The 21,200-nt window shown below is 38.8% G+C and overlaps 1 protein-coding gene across 1 annotated transcript in view; it reads right to left on the bottom strand.

Moving 5' to 3' along the window:
* Nucleotides 1–21,200, bottom strand: part of SkpA (SKP1-related A) — an 80,055-nt gene that overhangs the window by 37,255 nt on the left and 21,600 nt on the right. Inside the window, exon 2 of the mRNA XM_067156607.2 lies at nucleotides 9–111. Within this exon, the coding sequence (XP_067012708.1) occupies nucleotides 9–111 (103 nt within the window). The remainder of the gene's footprint in view (nucleotides 1–8; nucleotides 112–21,200) is intronic.

Raw genomic sequence — 21,200 nt, 5'->3', positions numbered from 1 at the left:
TATCTCACCTAGATCCTCCAACATGGTCTTGATGGTGACCGAGCACTTGGCAATCTCTACATCAACTTCAAAGACTTCTCCATCAGAACTCTGCAATTTAATGTTTGGCATCTGAAAATAAAAATAAGTTTTGAGCATTACAATAGTTGAAGGGGATATGACATAGCAACAGCGAACTACAGAATATACTTTTAAAAAGTATTTAATTATCAACAGACAATTTAATATGATAAATGACACTTTCACTTTCGACCGATTATAATTTCCTCAGGGTTGTCCAGTACAGTGGCAAATTACCTCGTCAGCCCAGAAACCCATTGTTGGCCAGTAGTCTCCGATATGCTCGTCTCTAACAATGGTAAAGTACCGAATGCGACATTCGTTACTTTGATTAGGATGCTGCCTCTAACTCCGAGCACTGTTAAGCATTGAATGCACCACATTCGATACTCATGCAGCAGCAATTACGCAATAAGTCTAGCATCTCTCCAGCAACAGTTTAACATCTGTGGTATCTATAGTGTATTCAATGCGTTCATTTTGAAATAGTGAGTTTCTGTATGAATACAAAAGTTATCGTATGTTTAACGAGTAATGTATACTACAGTAGAACAGCATATCGTCGTTGCCGGGACAAAACCTCCTACGTGATATGTTTTGGAGATATACTGACACGCAGCACATACATTGTGAAAAGCGAGAATGCCTTGACAATATGCACACGATATTGCACCTTACCAGCCAAAGTTCTAAGCTAAAATTATTTCACATAGGAGGTTTTGTCCCGGCAGCGACTATATATTCATTGTGTTGTGCTATGCGAAGCATCTTCTGTTAAAGAAAGCCGCTTTCAATTCGTTTGGAAATTTCCTGGCATCCGCCGTCCTCATATGAATACGGTACGCAATTTAGTGAAAAAATTGCTCACCACCAGGTCCATTCTAAACAAGAAAACGCGCAGGAAACGAACTGTTTTAACAGAGGAAAAGCTTAATGAAACAGGAGCTCTCTGAAAGAATTCCAACAGAATCCCTATTGAGTCTAGCTGTAAAAGCTAATGTGGCATCTTCTGCCCACAAAGCAAGAAAACTTAAAAGCCTAACTGTACAAACCTGCCACTGCCCAACATTTAAGAGGACCTGACAGTTTTGCTAGGGTTTGATATCTTAACTGGTTGCTTCAGTCCATGCACTCCAGCGGCATGTCCGTCCACTTCATGATGTAAAGATATGAGTTTGGTGCGCAATAAGTGCCCACATAAGTATAAAGCCTACATTTTTCCACGAAACAAATGCTGAACAGTATTTAACCTCATTCTTTCAAGAACCGACTGAAGAAGCAAGAAGTAATGGTTACTTCATGGAAGATACAACGGCATACACTGCTGATCGATATGAAGATAATACAGGAAGTTTTCGAAAATAGTGTGCTTAATTATCCCGCTAGATCTCCTGATTTAAATCCCTGCGATTATTACCTGTGGAGGATGCTGGAGGGAAAAGTGAATTTGAACAACCCTCCCACAAGAGAACTACAAGACAACATTGCACAAGTTATTTCGAACATCACATGGGCCGAGATTCGCAGGGTGTCTGCAAACCTGTTTACGAGTGTCAGGCATATCAGACAGCTGAGGGACAACATTTTGAACATCCTAAGGTAATCCCAATAATGTATTTTTATAAATACATAGACCTGTTTATTTCTACAATGGTTTACATCATTTTACAGCTTGAACATTCAGCAATTTTCCTACATAACCACTATTTTGGTCGATGCATTTCTGTAGACGCTGTGACAATTTTTTGTATGGCCATGTCATACCAGCTTGCCGCTGTGCTCTCCAGGAAGTTGTGAACCTCATCTTTCACCTCGTCGGTGCTGAATCGCTTTCAAGCCAAATGTTCTTTCAACTTAGGGAACAACTGATAGTTACTGGGCGCCAAGTCGGACTATAGGGTAGGTGAGTGGGTGCAGTTCCACTGAAACTGTTGCAGGAGAGCAACGGTTTGCCGGGCGACGCGCAGGCGAGCGTTATCATGGAGAATGTTTATGCCCTCGCTCAACATCCCTCTTCTCCGGTTCTGAATTGCCCGTCAACAGTTTTTTCAGGGTCTTACAGTACCTGTCAGCGTTAATTGTGGTCCCAGCGGACATTAAGTTGACCAACAATACCCCTTTTTAACCCCAAAACACAGCTGTCATGACCTTACCGGCAGACTCTGTTCGCTTGAATTTCCACGGCTTTGGCGAAGAGGGATGCCGCCACTAACATGATTGTTGTTAGGTCTCAGGTGAAAAGTGGAACGCCCAGGTTTCATCAACCGTGACAATTGAGTCCAAAAAGTTGTCCTGTTCAGCTGCAAAGCGTTGAAGGAATGCGTGGGAAGAATCAACTCGTTGCCGCATGTGGTCTTCAGTCAGCATGCATGGCACCCATCTTGCGCACACCTTCCTGGATTTCAACTTTTCCATTAAAATTCTGTGAGCAGCGCTTCAGGAAACCTGAATAACCAAAGTGCAGAGATCATCCAGGGTGATCCACCGATCTTCACGCATGATTTTCTCAACCTTCATAACTGTCGACTGAAATTGACAGACTCCCGCTCCATTGTTCGTCGTGAATTTCAGTCCAACCGGCTACAAACTACACCACTTACAAACATTTGACATCCATGTACAACTCGCCATACACTTCCGTCAATTGGCGATGGATTTCAGTCGGTTCAGTACCTTTTGCGTTCAAAAACACAGTAACTGCGTGCACTTCGCAACATCCAGTGGGATCTCCATTCTCAACAGCTGCCAAGCCAAGACAGTGTCTCAGCGTGACGTGCCCGTGTTATATGCGAGCGCAGGAAACAGAGTTCTGTATCTATAAAAAAATAGACATTTTTGGGATTACCCTCATAATACTAGGTAGGTTCAGCCTAATAGTTTCACCTAGAATATCAAATTGGCATTGTTCCAACAGGCAATGTCTATACAATACTATCAACTCGTTTATCTTTGTAAGCCCCATCTCAGCACGCTCAGGTCTGGACAGGCAATTCAGTTCGGTATGAAGCATTATTATAGTCCACCACACACAACTTCCACGTGACTTATGTGACGTCCTTTATCTGAATTTTTGGGAAGGTTAATCAGCTTGTGGAGGATCCACTGGTTCCACCTACCATATCTCCTACCTCATGTCCATTTCAAAACTCTTGCACTGGAAAATGAGATTCACATCAGTCCACACACTACTCAGCAGTCCTATAATGCAGTATTCCAGTTACGGCATAGAAATTACTCAATATCGAAGTCCAAGTGTCTTTAATAAATTTATTATTACTGCTCAGTGTTCAAAATTTGACGAATATCAACAATATTCATCGTCATCATCCAACTCCTTCAAAGTGAGGTGTACTAGTGCATGCCATCGGCTCCTGTTTACTTACATCTTTTCCAGGACATCTTCCTATCTGAGACCTCTCCTCTACATCCAATTCTGCCGTCTATGCACCATTTGCTTGGCCTTCCTCTCAAATGTCTTTTGCTGTCCTCTCATAAATACCCTACTACTCAGAGCTGCTTTATTACACTGGTAATATACACAACCTTTAACCCAACTCAAGGGAGATAGGGCCACCTTCTCTATTCTCCACTTGAGTAACTTCTGCCTGGTGCATCCACGTTGCAGGGGTGGGCATCCTCTACTCCAGTAGGCCGGTGTAAAAGGATGACTTAAGTTCAGGTGAGAACCCAATCCACGGGGTATAACAGCGGATCCAGCAGAGAAGGAGACCGTTGGAATGGTGGAAAAGGCGGATGATGAAACCCATCCTCACTGGGGTTAATTAGTTGAGAACATAAGACGGGGTAGACGGAACTCAGTATAATGGAAATTGAACACTTTAAAAGTATTTGAAACATCGCCTCCGTAATGCGCTAGTAGTTCTACGGGTGTCTGCCATAAGCGCTAGCCTCCAGGGAACCTGTTGTGCTACCATCTTGCGGCGTTTAGCTGAGCTAAACTGACACGCGATTGTCTCTGTGGATAACAATAATAAGCGATCGTCAGCTCGAGTTGTGAACAGATTATTGGAAGAAGCTAGCTCTTGCTGTTGTTGGGTTTTTAATTATATTCCTGAGTTAAAGCAGAAAGAAGATGATGTATCACCTTGATACAGGGTGATCCGATCTCCGTGTGGCGTGGGCCACAAAATGTTTGGTTGAAATTTATTTTAATATTTCCTGCATAAACTATGAGTAGCCTTTTCAATTCATTCAACCCGGAGGTACATGAAAATGTGAAGCACTAAACACAGTGGAACTGAATTGTGTTCAGTATACCTTCAACTGAATTTCTCTGGGTGTTATTTATTTTTATTTATTATTTTTATTATCAAAGTGACTATGTTAAAATTACCTTGGATGTGATTATCAGATTCTTATGGGGGCGTATTGTAATAATTTAGGAAATTAAGTTTGTCCACCTAGCACTCTGGAAATGTCTCCTTTAAACCAAGCTATGTCTTAAAAGGTGTTGTCATAGAGAGTATGTTTTACTACGATACTTAAGTGTATCATAACACCTCCTGTGTTTTTCCTCATATCTATTCTATTGGGATAATTCTGGTAACTAGTTGAACTATCATGTAAAGGTAGATGAAAGCAAGAGTGGAAAATTGTTTCTTTAACGGCTAATTTTTCCTTTGAAGGTTATCCTTTGGATGGGGTGCCATTTTGATTTTTTTTATCATGTGACCCAGTTTCCATGGCGACCTTCTCTATACATGGGGAGTTTTCTGCGCTACGTTTGTCATTTGACATTTCTATGCTCTGTTTCTGGTGAACATCTGACGTACGTCAATTGAATTGGGATGTTCTTGTTTTTTGGGTTTTGATGTGCGATACTGAAAACGTTTTCGGAAGTATTAATTACACTTCGCTGGGATGTTTTAATTCTGATTATCTTGTAATTGACTTCTCATTCATGTTTTGATTTGTTCCCGATTCGTTCTTGGTGGAACTTTGGAACTAATACTGATTTTCGTGATTCCTATCGGATCATTCTAAAGCCGTGATTAAGAAACATTTCTCTGCTCCGCTCTCATATTGCAGGGTAGAAACAATGCCTTGAATTTAGGATTTTAATTAATCAGAGCTATTTCTTCTTAAATGAAAGGTCTATAACCGAATTTAAGTACCTTACGGTGAAAACAGTTTCTACTTTTTCAAAACTTAATTTTTATGGTCCCATTTCACTTAATTCTTGTTTTCCTTTGATTTAATTAGGGACTTACTATTTAATTGGTCTGTTCTGTTTTAGTTTTCATTAAAGTTCTTTGAGTTTTAATACCAGTTTTATTTTAGTCCGTAGTAACATTTTCTCGGAAATAAAATTTATTCCTGATCCACCTGACCTTGGTGGGCCCTAGCATTTTCCACGCATTGGTACGACCTATTGGGAATTTCCTTGTTCATACTGCCCAGGGTTGTCCAACAACTGTCGGGTTATACCTCCTCGAAAGTACGTGACATCAGTCATGGTGAAGGCAACCTGTCTAGGAGTAGGATGCTCCAAAATCAATGTCCCTAGCCAGTGGATAGGATTGAGCGTGGAGTTAACGGCCTCACCTTGTAAAAAAAAAGCATTGTTCAGAAGACTTCTATGAGAAAGCCGGATGGAAATCAGAGACGACGACAAGTTTAGGAAAAGCCGGATGGAAATCAAAGACGACAAAAAATTTAGGAAAAGGATACGAGTAAGGAAAGCGGATATAAACATGGCGACATGGTATGTAAGAAGTAAGTATTTATTTATACTTTATTATTATTTATACTTCTTGATTAAACATCGATACGGTCATGAAATGGACAACTTGGTATGTAAGAATATTAAAACCGGGAAAAAATGCAACAAATAGTAAATGAAACTAAAAGATTTGGATACGACGATCCAGGAAATAAGATGGAAAGGGCAAGGATGTATTGAAAAGAAAGATTATAACCTCTATTACAGTGGGCTGGAAGAAAGAACAGGACAATTCTGTACGGGATTTATAGTACATGGGAAATTGAAGAAGAGTGTAAAAGGATTTGAACCTATCTCAGAATATGTAAGCTTCGGATTAAGGGGAAGTTTAGGAACATAACTGTTATATCAGCACATGCACCAATTGAAAATGCAGATGAGGAAAGGAAGGAACAATTTTATGATGCGTTGGTACAAACCGTTGAAGAGGGACCAAGATATGACATGATTATTATTATTTTAGGAGATTTTAATGCCAAAGTGGGAAAGGAAGAGTATGAGACCAATAGCAGGGAAAATATACACTACAGGAAGAATCAAATGAGAATGGTTTTCACCTGGGACAGTTTGCAACTACAAGTGGTCTTACAATTAAGAACACCTGCTTTGATAAGAAAATACATAAAGGAACGTGGGAGATGCCAGGAAGCACAGTGCTAAATCAAACTGATTATGTACTAGTGACTAAGAGGCATGCGGCATCCATTGACGGAAGGACATGCAGAGGGCCAAACTGATTCTGATTATTTAGTAAAAGCAATAGTGAGACAAAAATTGGCAACAGGACAGATGAGACAACCTATGGAAAGAAGGAAATGGAATTTGGAAAAACTACAACAACCAGAAAGAAAACAAGAATTCCAGTCAAAAATGAATAATACTTTACAGATAATTGGACAAGTATCTGGAATATAGGAGAGGTGGACAAAAGTTCAAAGGTGCATACAAAATGCGGCACAAGAAACACTGGGTATAGCTAAAAAGAAAAGAAATAGTTGGTTTGATACGGAGAGTGAGGAAGCGATTGGAAGGAAGAATGCAGCAAGAGCTAAATGTTACAGAGATACAAGGTCAAATAGGGAAAATTATGAGAAACGCATACGTGAAGCTAATAACATCTGTAAGAAGAAAAGAGATGATTAAGAAGAAACTAGAGAGTATAGAGACACAAAGGTTACAGAAGAGGACAAAGGAATTCTATAATTATTTCAGGAAGGAGTATAAGCCAAGATTGAATGGCTGTAAGAATAAAGAAGGTAAGCTATTACCGAATGAAGAGGATATAAGTGAAAGATGGACCGAATACTTCCGAGTGCTCCTTAACAAGAAAAGAAGGGGTGGAAGAAAGTGAAAGGCATATGGAGCAGAGTGGGCCATTGAAAATGTAGAAAATGCTATTGCAAAATTAAATAACCATAAAGCAGCAGGAGAAGACGGAATAACAAGTGAACTGATTAAAAATAGTAGCAAAGAAATGCTACAAGAGATACATGAACTGATTAACATTTGGGAGGAAGAACGAATACCTGATGAGTGGAATACAGGATTTTCCCAATATATAAGAAGGGAAATAAATACGAATGCACTAATTATAGGGAAATTACATTACTGAATATCACTCTTCCTATTACAATATCTGACTCCATATGCTGAAGAGAGATTGGATGAAGCACAATGTGGCTTCAGGCGAAATAGGAGCACAGTAGATCAAATAATCGTGGTACGTCAAACGATGGAAAATGCCATGAGCATAATATAGATCTACACATGTTTGTAGATTTTAGACAAGCATTTGACAGTATATACAAGAATAAGCTATATGAATATATGGAGACAATAGGAATACCACAGAAACAGGAGTCAGACAAGGTGATACACTCAGCTACTTTGTTTAATCTGGCAATTAACCAAGTCCTTGAAAAAATTATGGATACCGGAAATATTGTATACAAATCTAAACAAATTTGCGCGTAAGCAGATATAGTGTTAATGGCCAGGAATGATAGATATTTGAAGGAAATGTTTCTTGAAATGGAAGTAGAAAAACTGATGGGACTGGAGGTGAATGACAGTAAACCCAAGTATATGCATGTGACTGTTATAGAGGGTACAAGAAGTCAAGATAATCTGACAATAAATAGGCATAGTTTTGAGAATGTACGAAGTTTTGAGTATTTGGGAACCATGTTAACAAACAATAATGGAATAAGTGAGGAGATATATCGTAGAATAACGGCTGGAAACAGGGCCTATTACGCAAATCAGCCGGCCAGTGTCTTGGAAAAGGTGCGGTATCCAACTGATGAGCCCATGCCGCACTCTGGGCGAAACACTGGTAACTTTTGACGATTGAGTTTCCGGAATTTTATTTCTAGCTACCTCAATCAGAAGCCATATTTTGGTCACAGCCTATATATGTTTCATTCATAACATCCCTGACGCGGTCAATGACTGGAAAACAGGTTGTAGGTTTTTGTTTTCAATCATACAAGAAGTGAATTGTGATGACAAATTTGAAGTACCGGTACTTGATCTTCTTTAGAAGACCTTTAGCTGTGATTCCTTCTTCACCTTTCCTTTCAGAAATATTCTCTAAATGCACCACTAGACATTCCCAGTCATTGACAACTGCATGCAAAGCATTTAATTTGCTTGCTACCCATCTAACTTGGTGTAAGTACTGCAGTTTAGATCTTTCACATTACAGTTACTCCGAAATTTTCTTCAGTTCGCGAAGTAGTTTTGGCGAATGTCGATAAAACTTGTATAGTTTCCGTAGTGTAGAATCAATTTCATCAATGATTTTAAATTTCACCTTTTTCAGTGAGTTAAGAACGGTGAGTTTGAGTTGATATGAAACACAATGAACGTTTACCAAGTTTTTCAGATATTTTTGTTACCAAACCATAATGAACACCAATCATACAGGGTGCTCCATCAGTCCCAATATCAATTAGTTTTGTACCTGTGAAGAGTTCTCCAAGCCCTAAACGATGCAATTCTGTTTCCAGAGCTTCCATATTATAGCCATCACTTGTTGCATCCTCCAATGACACAAAAGAAAGAAATGTCCCCTTCACCTTATTTTCTTTTAAAAAACGAACGTAAAGTATGAGCTCATCATCAGATTTATCTGTTGATCCATCGAGTAAGATACTGACGTATGAACTTACCTTAATTTCACATACCAAATCTTCACAACGATCTGAGGCAATGTATGAAATAAGTTATCTGCATTGTTCATTGTTCACATACTTGTCTGAATCAGTTAACATTCAACTTGCTCAACAATGCAACCAAACCTTCAAAATCAGTGTAGGGTCTTATTTTTTACAATATGATAAGATGCCATGAACAATGCGTTCATATGCTGGAACATATTAGCATCCATTTTCTTTACGCACTAAACTAAAGGTGCACATTCGGGATTTTTCTTGTAACTTTCAGCCTCCTGATACTTCGAGTGAGGATAGGATTTTTCGTGTTTTTAAAAGTTTCCGGTTTAAATGGTCCTGAAAATCCGGATACAACTTTAGAATTTTGGTCAGCAATACTAGGGAATTTACTGCACAATTCACACTTCGCAATTCCTTCTTCATAGCACAGCCACGGCAGCAATTCAAGCCACGATTGCTGAAATTTCCGTTTGCCTGACAATTGAAATTGACGTATTTTTAATGTTTGACTTATAATTGCTTTGAACACCATAAATTTCACTCTGGTCATTGTCGTTCTGAACACTACAATTGGCACTTCCATCAAGTACGCTGTTTTTCCACTCGCTTCAGTCAATTTGTGCGGCTTTGTTCATTTCATTTTGCCAAATTTCTGAATAAAACACCAGCGTTAAATGGCTTCCGAGTTCGCGGGCTTCGATGTCTGATGCAACGCTGCCAATTTTCCACCACCACACATGAATGAAAAAACCAAATTTTCTAAAGTGCAAACCGTTCAATACAAGAATTGATAAACCATCATTCTGTATGTTTTGAATGCAAAGAATGAATTCCACGGGAATTTATCAGCACTGCTTTGGCAGCAATAGTTTAAGAACGGCTAGGTTGGCTATTCTAGTCACTTGTTCTAGTGCCTGACATTCAGGAGCAGTCATCGGCTAAAATTGCGCATTATTGTCGTGGCAGTATATTTACACACACCCTCCCTTTGCTTGACCTTTTCGAAACGAAGGTTCTTCACTTTCCTCGAGCTCAGAGTATTAAGGAGTATTGTGAACTTAATTATAGGCTCACGCTCATAATGCTACTGCGTGCCCAGTTTATTATCAGTTCTAATGCAACTTCGTACACATGCATCATTTATAATATCCTAAAATAAATGGCTAATATTATTATAAAAAGCATACATCTACTCACAAGTATTCACATTATCATATCGTTATGATGGAAGCCCATATAATATTCTGGATGCGGAAGTCACATGTAAATATAACTGCTTCACTTGAATGTTTCATCTTAAAATGACGATACAATTTTCTATAGGGTCAGTCAGGGTAAATATGAGACATTTTTTACAACTTTGTTCATAAATTACAAACTACAACAGTGACAGTTATACAAATAATTATAATAAGTTGTGAGTGGTGTTACAAAAAGCAATGGGAACAACAGATTACTGTATATTCATTAACTTTTGAAAAATAAATATGTGTGTCTCATTTTTAACCTGCGAAAGGGGGATTTATGAGACAATCCAGGGGAAAAGTGAGACAGTATTGTAGCAGACTGTAAAATCATGTTGGAGAATTAATAGGGTAACTGCAAGACAGATTAGGGTCAAAGGAAGACAGGAAAAAATCTGGGTGTAATAGTTTGCAACACTTTCCTCAGTTTTATTATAGGAACAAAATGGCTATGTTTCGATACCACCAAATTTAGGCTTGAGATACATTTTTATACTTATTCCTGACAAAAATTACATAGTATAGGTTGTTGACATTATACCATCTAATTAAATGGTACCCGAGCTTTATGCCTGAATTTATGTTACATTTTAATTATACTAATTACATAGTGCCCATTGTAATCAGAATGGTGAAAAAATGAGACATATCACTTGGCTAAAACTGTCTTAACAGAAAGTGTAGAAGTTCTAGTTTTTTTCAAAGGCATCAACTGTTCCTGGGAATACAAATGTAATGCCTCTACCTTTCCCTGTTATAATTGGAACTGGCAATTTCCCTAGTAATTTTGATTTTTCCACAACAGATAGGGCCTACTTCCTTAACTGCTCTTTCCAGTTCTTCTTCTGTATACTTTTTTATTTTCTTATTGTAAACCTTTCCCATTTCTGAAAAAAATATTCCCTGATCTATAGATTTACTGCAATGCAACCTTCAAACAGCCTGGTAATTTTATATGTATAGGCTCTAAATGGGTTATTTATTATAATCAATTGGCCTAGGCTAGGCCTAAAATATCAGCATGTGCTTACTAGTGAAACCAGTAATTTAGGCTTTAAGAGAAGGAGAAATATATTACCAATGAGCACTAACTAATAGGTAATTACCTACAGTTCAATGGTACCAACATTCAAAACATTTTTCAGAGATGAAACGAATGAAAAACATAAGTATTTAGGTATAGAAACAAGTGTACCAACTGTCTCATTTTCCCCCTAGATGTGTCACATTTACCCTAATGATGTCTCATATTTACCCCTTTTTTTAAAAATTAATTTTCTTCCCAAATCAAAACTTAAAATTGTGTTTTCAAGCTGAAAAAGAAGGTTCTCCCTTACACAACCAAATAAAACCACAAACACTTTCCTGGATATTTGGGTTGAGCCAGGGTAACAAAATACAAAGTGCAATGCACGAAAGTTCTTTGGTTAGAACAAACACCACCCAGGAAAAACTTGTCTCCTGCTAGATATATAGTTCAGACACTTTCCAATTATTTTACCATAATGGATATAAGACTAATATATAATATCATTCAGGCAAAGTTTTGAGATTATTAATCAGAGCAGAAAAAATTGAGTGTCTCATTTTTTCCCTTTTTTTTGTCTGTCTCATAATTACCCTGACTGACCCTAACTAAAGCATGTAGAACACAAGTTGAGCACACCAAGTTATTCACGACTACTCTAGAATTAAAGAATACATTAGCTTCATTAATTTCACTCAAGAATTCTCAAAAATGAAATAAAGTCCTCGTTTTAACGAATTTCATCTGACTACCGCAAGCTACAGATTTTAGAGAAAGCATATTTTTGCGCGGGATCTTCGGGGAAAGCATACACTACAAGAAAGGAAAGAAAGTCTAGTCTGTCTATAAGGATGTAGCAGTAGAACATACCGGGCACACAAAGTTATTCATGACTTTTCGACTTATCTCACCTTATGAGAGCGACGGGCGATGTGTACATGTTTTACAACTAAAATCATATCATAATATAACAATATTACTTTCAGATCCACCTTCAAATGCACCATTTTTCAATGCAAGATCCATTTAATTTTTTTATTGTAATTCATCTCTTGATAAGCTGCACAATTCAATAATACAGTAACTTAATCATTTCATTCCCAGATTCTCAAATAATCAAAGGTGAGCGGAACTTGTGACGACACGATGCATTCGGCTCTATGAGCCGAGTAACAACGAACATAGCCGATGACAGCTCCTGAGTGTCAGTCTACCGCCAGACGGAAGTCGGCTAGTCACGAGAACGAAGGCAGTCCATGTGATGTCGATGGAATTATTTAACATAGTAGTTTTCTGCATTTCTCCATATGTCCACATGAAAGGCTATTTGTTTGACAGGTTACGATGTCTCATGATCGTGAGGCAGCTCTCGCGCAGAACTGAAACGTTAAGTTCCAAAGTACGAAGCGCCAATTACAGAATTTCAAGACTGCCAAAAGCAGTGAAAATGTTTATTGCAGATATTAGAATATATGAGCTACAGTAAACACAAGAAACACCGTAAGTTACGACTTGTTACTTTACAAAGTGGTGGGGACGTACATGTAAAGGAACTCCTCATTTTGGAAAATAAATTTTCAAAACCTAATTTCAAAACTCAGGCGGCAGATAAAAAATTTATAAAATATTTTTCGACCCCTGTATAAGACCCTTATTAGACCTGTAGTGACATACGGCTCAGAAGCCTGGAACCATTTAGTTGATGATGCAAATGAATTACGAATATTTGAAAAAGATTATTAGACGAATATATGGCCCAATTCAAGACCAGAATGGTTGGAGGATAAGGATGAATGCTGAAATACAGAACATATTACACCAGGACGATATAGTTAGATTTATTAAGGCACAAAGACTGCGATGGCTTGGCCATGTGGAAAGAATGGAGGACAATCGAATGCCAAGAAAAGTAGTTAAATCCCGAATAGATAAAAGACTGACAAGGAAGGCCCTGTAATAGATGGAGCGATGAAGTTGAAGCCGACCTGAGGGCAATGAACATCCGTCCATGGACACCAGCCGCTCACGATTGAAGTAGATGGCGGACTATCACCGAAGAGGCCAAAGTTCACACAGGGCTGTAGTGCCGGATAAGTAAGAGAGACTTAAAAGCCAGGTACCTTCCTAACTCCCGATTTTGTCCTTTCTAGTATTTGACTCAATTCTAATACATCTAGTTTCTCTTGCCCCAATTCTGCTGTGGTCATTAATAAATATTTGGTTTTAGTTTCACTGTTGTGACACCATTTACAACACTAAACAATGTTATGCACATTCCATAGTTTTCTTCCAACTACCGTGAAAGCGAAGTATGCAAGTTTGTTTTGTTAATTAACAATCTCCTCATCAATCCCTATTCTTCTGCATCCATTTATTCTCAGCCCCTCCATGTATCTACAGACTTTTCAAGAGTTTATTCCTTACCATTTCTTATATTGACATATTCAGTTCCTTTTCTCCTGTCTGTCATGTGTTCCTTCCCTTTAACCACTTTCCCCTATTTCTGTGTTTATACAGCTTCCTTACTTCCCACATCAAGGCTAGCGATAAGTCAAGATCCTTACCCTGCTATGCCCGAGATATCTCGTCAGCAACTTCAGCTTAATTTCTAAAAAGGAAATATATACCTTTGGAGTTTACTTTGGTTTTCATACTCGAGTGGCAGCAAGCTACTTCTTTCAGGAACATAATGGACCAGAAGTCAAAGTGCGGACTACATTTTTAAGTCTGTATGTGGGTATCTGAAATAATGCACTAAGCTCAGTACGCAACCTAGGTTGGCAGTCCCGAAAAGCACGTGTCCAGGGCTTGTAAAACTATTTTCAAGTAGCAGACAGCACGTGCACTTTGAGTTCGAACTTATAGAACCTGAATACTCTTGAATTGGAAGATGAGTACTAAGATGTCAGTGATTGAATATCAAATTTTTTATAGGATAGTGTAGTTTTGGCTCTAATGGACAACCTCGATTTTCTCTGTCCTTAACCCTTTTGTGCAAAATAAATAAAACTGAAAGGTTCTTGAATTATTTTGCCAGATGAGATTTCTTATTTTTGCTCACTTTTAATATATTTCATATATTTTCACATAATATATTCATATAAAAAATTCAGCATGGAGGGTTCTGATAGTCGCTCAACACATTAGCAGTGAAAAGACTGATGGTGGTGGTGGTCGTGACTTGTTTTAAGAGTAAGTACAACTCTGTTCTCTCTGAACAAATTAAGTGGAAAAGAAATTTATCATAAAACAAAATAAAGCATGATCAGTACGGACTTCGTGTGCACCTGAAGAAAGCACTAGAACCAACAACAAAAGCTGATATTGTTTAATTATATGGATATTCACTTTTAGATATGTTAACTTATTCTTATGTAAATAACTGGAAGAAAGCACAAGATGTCAAGACTGACAGAAGCGTACGCTAAAAACTTCACTAGTGTATAATTCATATTCTGATACAGTCCTTGATCTGCAGGAACATGTTGAAATAAATAGTAAAACACCTAAATAAAGCCAACTGTCCAACAACGTTTCTAAAATCTGTGGGTCGGAGGTATACAACACTACGTCTTACATTGGCAGAGTTATGGTGCTGTTAACACCAAGTCCATTGTCACTTAAGAGGTACACAACACCATCAGGACACAGACTTCTGCATAGTCAGGACATAGTGTTTTATACTTCTGCACAGTCTGGTGGAGTTGCGTGAAATAAGTTCAGTCCATCAGTTTTACATGTGATTTGACATAGTTATCGCCAGTGTGTTTGGTAGGAGTAAGAATTATGAATCCAAAATCTGTATTTGTATTTCAACAGACAAGGAACCATTATATGGTCTGTTTTGTTTCAGAATCAAATACTAATCCAACTAACAAAATACACAAGAACCTTGTTTATCCAACCCTCATTAATCTGGATCCAAAATAGTAAAAATTTATGTTCACTTGTACAGTATCTCTTTTACATAGTCAATTCTTCTTGAATGTTTTTTCCACCAAGGATAGTAAAGGACAGGAATTGGAAGTATGTCGGCTGCAGTCTATCAAAGGTACTGTCCCGGCATTCGCCTGGAATTGAGAATGGGAAACCGTGGACTCTAGCTTCTTGACACATTTGCACACATTCCAGGATGCTCGGACGAAGATGTGAACGACGCAAATGACAGGTTGAAAAATGACTAATTCAAGCTACGAAATTATGACAGATGAATAAATTTTTGCCTCTTGTTCCTCAGCAGGTAGTGACGAGAGTGATGGCGATTTGAAAATTAAACCAGTGCTCCATCAGAAGAAATAGTGACTCCTGGAGATGCAACAATGCAGCTGGACAAACTGAGGGTCTGTTTAGAATCCCAGACCGAAACCACACCGGCAGATCTGATGTTAGTAAAACGTCTTCGTGATCGTGCTGTGCGCAAACACTATACAAATGTAAAACAGAAAAAACTCAAACATTATTTTAGTGCATAAAACAGAGTCATAAATGTAAGAAAATTGTTCTATTTTTTTGTACAAATGAAAAAAGGTATTACTGTACAAACCAAACCCCATGACACTAGAACCCTTGAAGTGCCTTGGCCGGCCGGCCAAGCGACCGCTGCTCAGCCCAAAGGCCTGCAGATTGAGAGGTGTCTTGTGGTCAGCACGACGAAGTCTCCCGGCCGTTCTCGGCTTTCTAGACCGGGGCCGCAACGTCACCGTCAGACACCTCAATTCTAATCCCGTAGGCTGAGTGGACCTTGAACCAGACCTCAGATCCAGGCAAAAATCTGACCTGGCTGGGAATCCAACCCAGGGGCTCCGGGTAAGAGGCAGACACGCTACCCCTACACCGTGGGGCCGGCATTACTGTACAACTTATAATATAACATGTACTGTATTTGTTGCGCCTGTTGCCATTTCTTGATGGATGCAGTATTTTTGTATCCGTCTCTTGGCACAGGCCAGAGCAAAGTGTAATTCCACCAAAGTCTCAGTCTCATCCATGGCTGTGACAATATGGAAGCTGCTGAGGTATGGGTGGTGCTGAGCAGTGGCGGTTCGTGCATGAAGGGCTTTTGGGCGCCGCCCCGCCGCCTTTACTAAAACACGTAACATAATTTCACTCCGTAGCTGATTATATAAAGAGATGGACAATGTAGCAAAATCTAACTTATGGTAGTGTGTTATTCAGTTATACAATGTTATCTTTATTGTTTTGGCTGTAAACGTTTCGCTTTTTTATTTTCAAAGACATGGCATCCATTCAGCAAGCACGATGTTTTCTCTTTAGTCCAGCACAATGTTTTCTCTTTAGACATTAGGCGGTCGGGTGCTGGCAGGAGAGCCCTCAGTAAACTCCTAGAGTTTAACAAGGGTGAGGGGTGCGGGAGGAGCCTTGGAAGACAATATGGGCTTGTCAGGGGAAGGAAGAGTGCAGGCGGGGTGTATGCTTAGAGCATTTAATACTTGGTCTGTTCGGCAGAGCCCGTAGCAACGTCGGCAACCACTTTACAATGTACCTAGGCCTTTTCTCACACGTCTTACGTTAACTGTTGTTAGAGGTTAATTCTAAAACTGTTTACAAAACAATGGATTCCATTAGACTGGCTATTTAAACAATTCAGTTCTAAAAATAAGCTAAAACAAAGATTTAAAATCTAATCATAAGGTGACGGCACTATTTGTACGTTGGTCACATTGCTTTGAGATTTGAGGAAGCCGAAAGGAATTCTGGTGTGCATTGTTTATTTGTTCTCGTGAATGTCATTGTCGTTTGTGATCAGTGAAACAGGAGTAGCCGTGATTGCAGTAGCTGTTAGCCGGCTAATGTGTGTGTGTTTAAATGCCATTGTAGTGTAGTGTTGCTGTGCAAGTGTTCAGTAGATAAAACTACGGTACCATAATAGTTTAAAAAAACATTGTAAATTCTACCTTCAGTTTTAAGTATCGTTTTAATATCTTCATTCGTGTGTTTAGTACTTACCTGCCCATTTGAAAACTAAATGTTACAGTCTTAATTTAGGAAGACAAGGAAGATGAATTCTGTAAATAGTATTTTAAGTAGTGACGGAAATTTAAGTTTTGAACATAGGATAGAATTAAAGAAATTAGGGCCTCCTCGACCGAATTTAAATATTGCACAAGAACAGAAGGGTTACAAGAACAAAAATGCATATACTAGGAAATTCAGTCCGTCACTTTATAAGCAGGCTGATTGGCTGTGCGGATGTGAGATAAAGAATGCGTTCTTCTGTTACTCTTGTTTAGCAATGAATGTCGTTGACGCTCCATGGACATCAGTCGGGGTGTCAGACATAAAACACCTAGGTGAAAAAGTGAAAAAGCATAAAATGAGCGAGAAACATATAAACGCTGGTATTGAATTTGCTATGCTTGGTAGAGTAGATATTCGATGCCAATTAGACAGTGCATACAGACTTAAAATTAAACAATCAAATGAACAGGTTTCAAAGAATCGAAACATTCTTAGTAAATTAATTGATGCTATTAAGTTCTGTGGGAAGTTTGAACTAGCGCTCAGGGGCCACGATGAGACATACACGTCTGATAACCCAGGCATTTTTCGAGGTTTAGTCAATTTAATGTCAGAGCTCGACAGCACACTGAAAGAACATATCGAAAGAGCAAATAACAGAGTATTTGTTGGGTTATCTAATACCATACAGAACGAGCTTCTGAATTCAATCTATGCCGTGTGCCATCAAATGATTTCGGAAGAAATCTCTCAAACAAATTTTGTGGCAATTCAAGTTGATGAAACCACCGATTGTTCCACCTACTCTCAACTCGTTTTTGTTGTACGGTACGAGCTGGGTAGCAAAATAAATGAAAGATTCATAAGTTTTGTGTCGCCTGATAATCACTCAGCAGAAGGCATTACCTCTGCAGTATTCCAGGAGTTGGAAAAACTTAAGCTGGACCAAACTCCGGACAACGTTATTGCGCAGACGTACGACTGCCATTCAGTAATGAGTGGAAGGCAGACTGGCGTTCAAGCAAGGGTCAAGGTCGTTTACAAAAACGCTCATTTTGTGCACTGCTACGCACATCAATTAAATTTAATTGTTGAGCGATGTGCTACTCAGAATAAGCAGGTCAGGATCTTTTTTAGTAATTTAGAAGGGTTTTCATCATTTTTTTCAAAATCTGCGAAACGAACTGTTTTGGACGAAGTTGTAAAAAGGCACATCCCAAAAAATGCCGCCACAAGGTGGAACTTCAAGGCACGATGTGTAAGTACGGTTTTTATGTACAGAAATGAAATATCGGAGTGTCTCGAGAAGATCGCCAATGACAATAATGACTATTCGACAGTGAGAAAAGCTGTAGGCCTAAGGAATCTACTGAAGGATCCCGATTTTCTATTCTGGCTAGAGCTATTCTCTAAAGTTATGCCTCACTGTGACTTTCTATTCAACGAGCTTCAGCACCGCGAAATTGATAGTATAAAAGCTCAAAAAAGTATATCTGATTTCAAGTTATCGGTGCAACGAGTCAGAAACTCTCGATTACGACCATCACTGGCTTAATGGCACAGACACCACCGATGGAAATCCAGCAGGCTCAAGTCAGAAACGCGCACGGTTTGAAGATAATAGAAAGATTGCAGCGAGAGAGGTGTGCGATTTTATTTTATCCGGGATAGAGGACAGTTTTTTGTTCAGTGACCATCTGTCTGTTGCCAAACTTTTCCAGCCTAGTTTATTTCCGAGGTATAGGATACTGTTCCCGCAACCTGAATTTGAAATTGCTGCTAGATTATTTCCTATTAACCAAATTGAACTAAGGCATGAACTCTCAGTTTTATATGGCAGAAGTGATTTTGCTAACGCTTCAGGTGCCCTAACTCTTCTGACATGCATTTGTGATAACAACCTGGAAGTACTTCTTCGCGAGTCAATTAAGTTATTACGAATTATTTGTACAATTCCGATGACAACGTCAGAAAATGAGAGGTGCTTCTCTACGCTGAAAAGGATTAAGTCGTTCACTAGGAATACCATGGAGGAAGACCGACTTGACGCGCTTGCTATGCGCTCCATCGAGAAACAGCTGTTGGCAGTTCCTAACTTCAACGAACGTGTCATCAACCACTTCGCAGAGCAGAAGGAGAGAATGGATATTGTACACAAGCAAGTCAGCTAAGGTATCGTTACTTACTTTCTTGTATTATTTTCATGTGTATCTTCATCCCGTCATTATCATCATCAAAGTACGAACTGTATACTTATAATAACAATTGACTGACATTTCGTAATCTACTAGAATTGTTTTTCGGATACAGTTGTTGAGTTTTCTTGTTAGTGGTGTTCGCTTAGATGTCTTCACACTTCACTTCACTACATGTGTTGTAATATATTAGCCTATGGTTTTCTTTGAACCTCAACCTGAAAAGTATACCGAGTCATGAATTTAGTGGTTTTGTGAACATAAGTATATGTTTATTGTCGATGTTTTAAGGATATGTAGATTGTAATGCTTCCGGATTTGCGATGCTTTAAGTTTCTACTTTTTTCCGCTTCGCGTTATCTGATTTTTGCTACGTGATCGTTCTGCCTCGGAAGAAGATACATACAGTATTTAGCCAGTGTCATCGGATTATTATTATTATTATCATCATATTTCATCTACAATTATCGTGGTGCTGGACAGTGAAAACTGGGTCGTTGGAGGGGGGGGGGGGGGGGAAGGAGATGACGGCACAGCCCTGCCAGAGTAAAATGTCACGAACCGCCACTGGTGCTGAGTAATGACATTTGGAGCACAACTAGTGTCTGAGTGTTATGAAAGTTGCTCATAGGATCAGTCGTGCTGCAGTAGCATCTTCTGGTCCAGTGAGTAAAGTAATGGCAAACTACCTCACTCATCTTGCCTAGTACACCACATTTGGGCTCTGCCATTGGTTTTTGCAGTTTCCCTATAACTGCATAGGCTTTAATGGTGCTATTTGAGCATCCAACCAGCCTCTGGGCTGATGACCTAACAGACTGTATTTTGTTTTTTTAGTTTTCTGGATCATCCGGATTTTCGATAATCTGGATCAGTTTCGGTCCCATTTAATCCAGATAAATGAGGTTCATATGTATTGGCAATGAAGAAGACGTAGGAGAACATTCGAGTTACAGCGAATAGGACAATTCCAATTGTAACAAAACTTACGAATCTCCAAGTGGGAAAAGTTCTGATTTGGACGACAATAATGGTATATGTGATCAAACAATAGGTTAAAAAACAAAAGTAATGTTCAAACTGTCACATATGGACAAATACCAAATTTACTTGAGGCAGAAAGGGCTGTAAGAAATCTTGCAGTTTTAGAAAGGAATGAACGGACTCAAAGGAAAGCTAACAATAAAACTAATATTACACAGCATGGTAGAAAGAGTAGTACATGCTGATGAATGGATTTGTAATGTCCATAAACGCAAATTAGGTGGTGGGAAAGAATATAAATAAAAAAGGTAGGACTGTTCCTGCTGAAGTACTGCAACCTCCGTGCATGTGTAGGATGAAATGCTCGGAAAAATTTCCTGAAAATTAAGGATTTTTCATTCATACTGGTGTGAGGAAATGTCTACAGATATGAAAAGCCAATTTATTTCTGTGTGTGTTGAGCGATGTAGTACAACTCGTTCAAGAAAAAGACAACTTCGAATAAGTGTAAAGAAATTACTCTAAGCTACTATTTTACTGTAAATGGTGTACAAGTTATGGTGTGCAAGGTTATATTTTTTAACACATTTTCAATCTCAAACACAGTTGTTGTAAATATTTTTAAAAACATTGAGGCAGGTGGATCAGTAAAAATGATCAAAAGGGTAGGCAAACTCCAAGCATAAAAGCTCCTGATGAAATCGCTGAACGTATCAAAAAACATTTCTTCTTTCCGAAAATATGAAAGTCCCTACGGTAGAGAACAGAGTGCCGGGGAACATTTAGGACCAG

Source organism: Anabrus simplex, chromosome 12, assembly GCF_040414725.1.
Source record: "Anabrus simplex isolate iqAnaSimp1 chromosome 12, ASM4041472v1, whole genome shotgun sequence".
In the NCBI taxonomy this organism is placed as follows: domain Eukaryota; kingdom Metazoa; phylum Arthropoda; class Insecta; order Orthoptera; family Tettigoniidae; genus Anabrus; species Anabrus simplex.
This window is presented reverse-complemented; position numbering and strand designations above follow the sequence as displayed.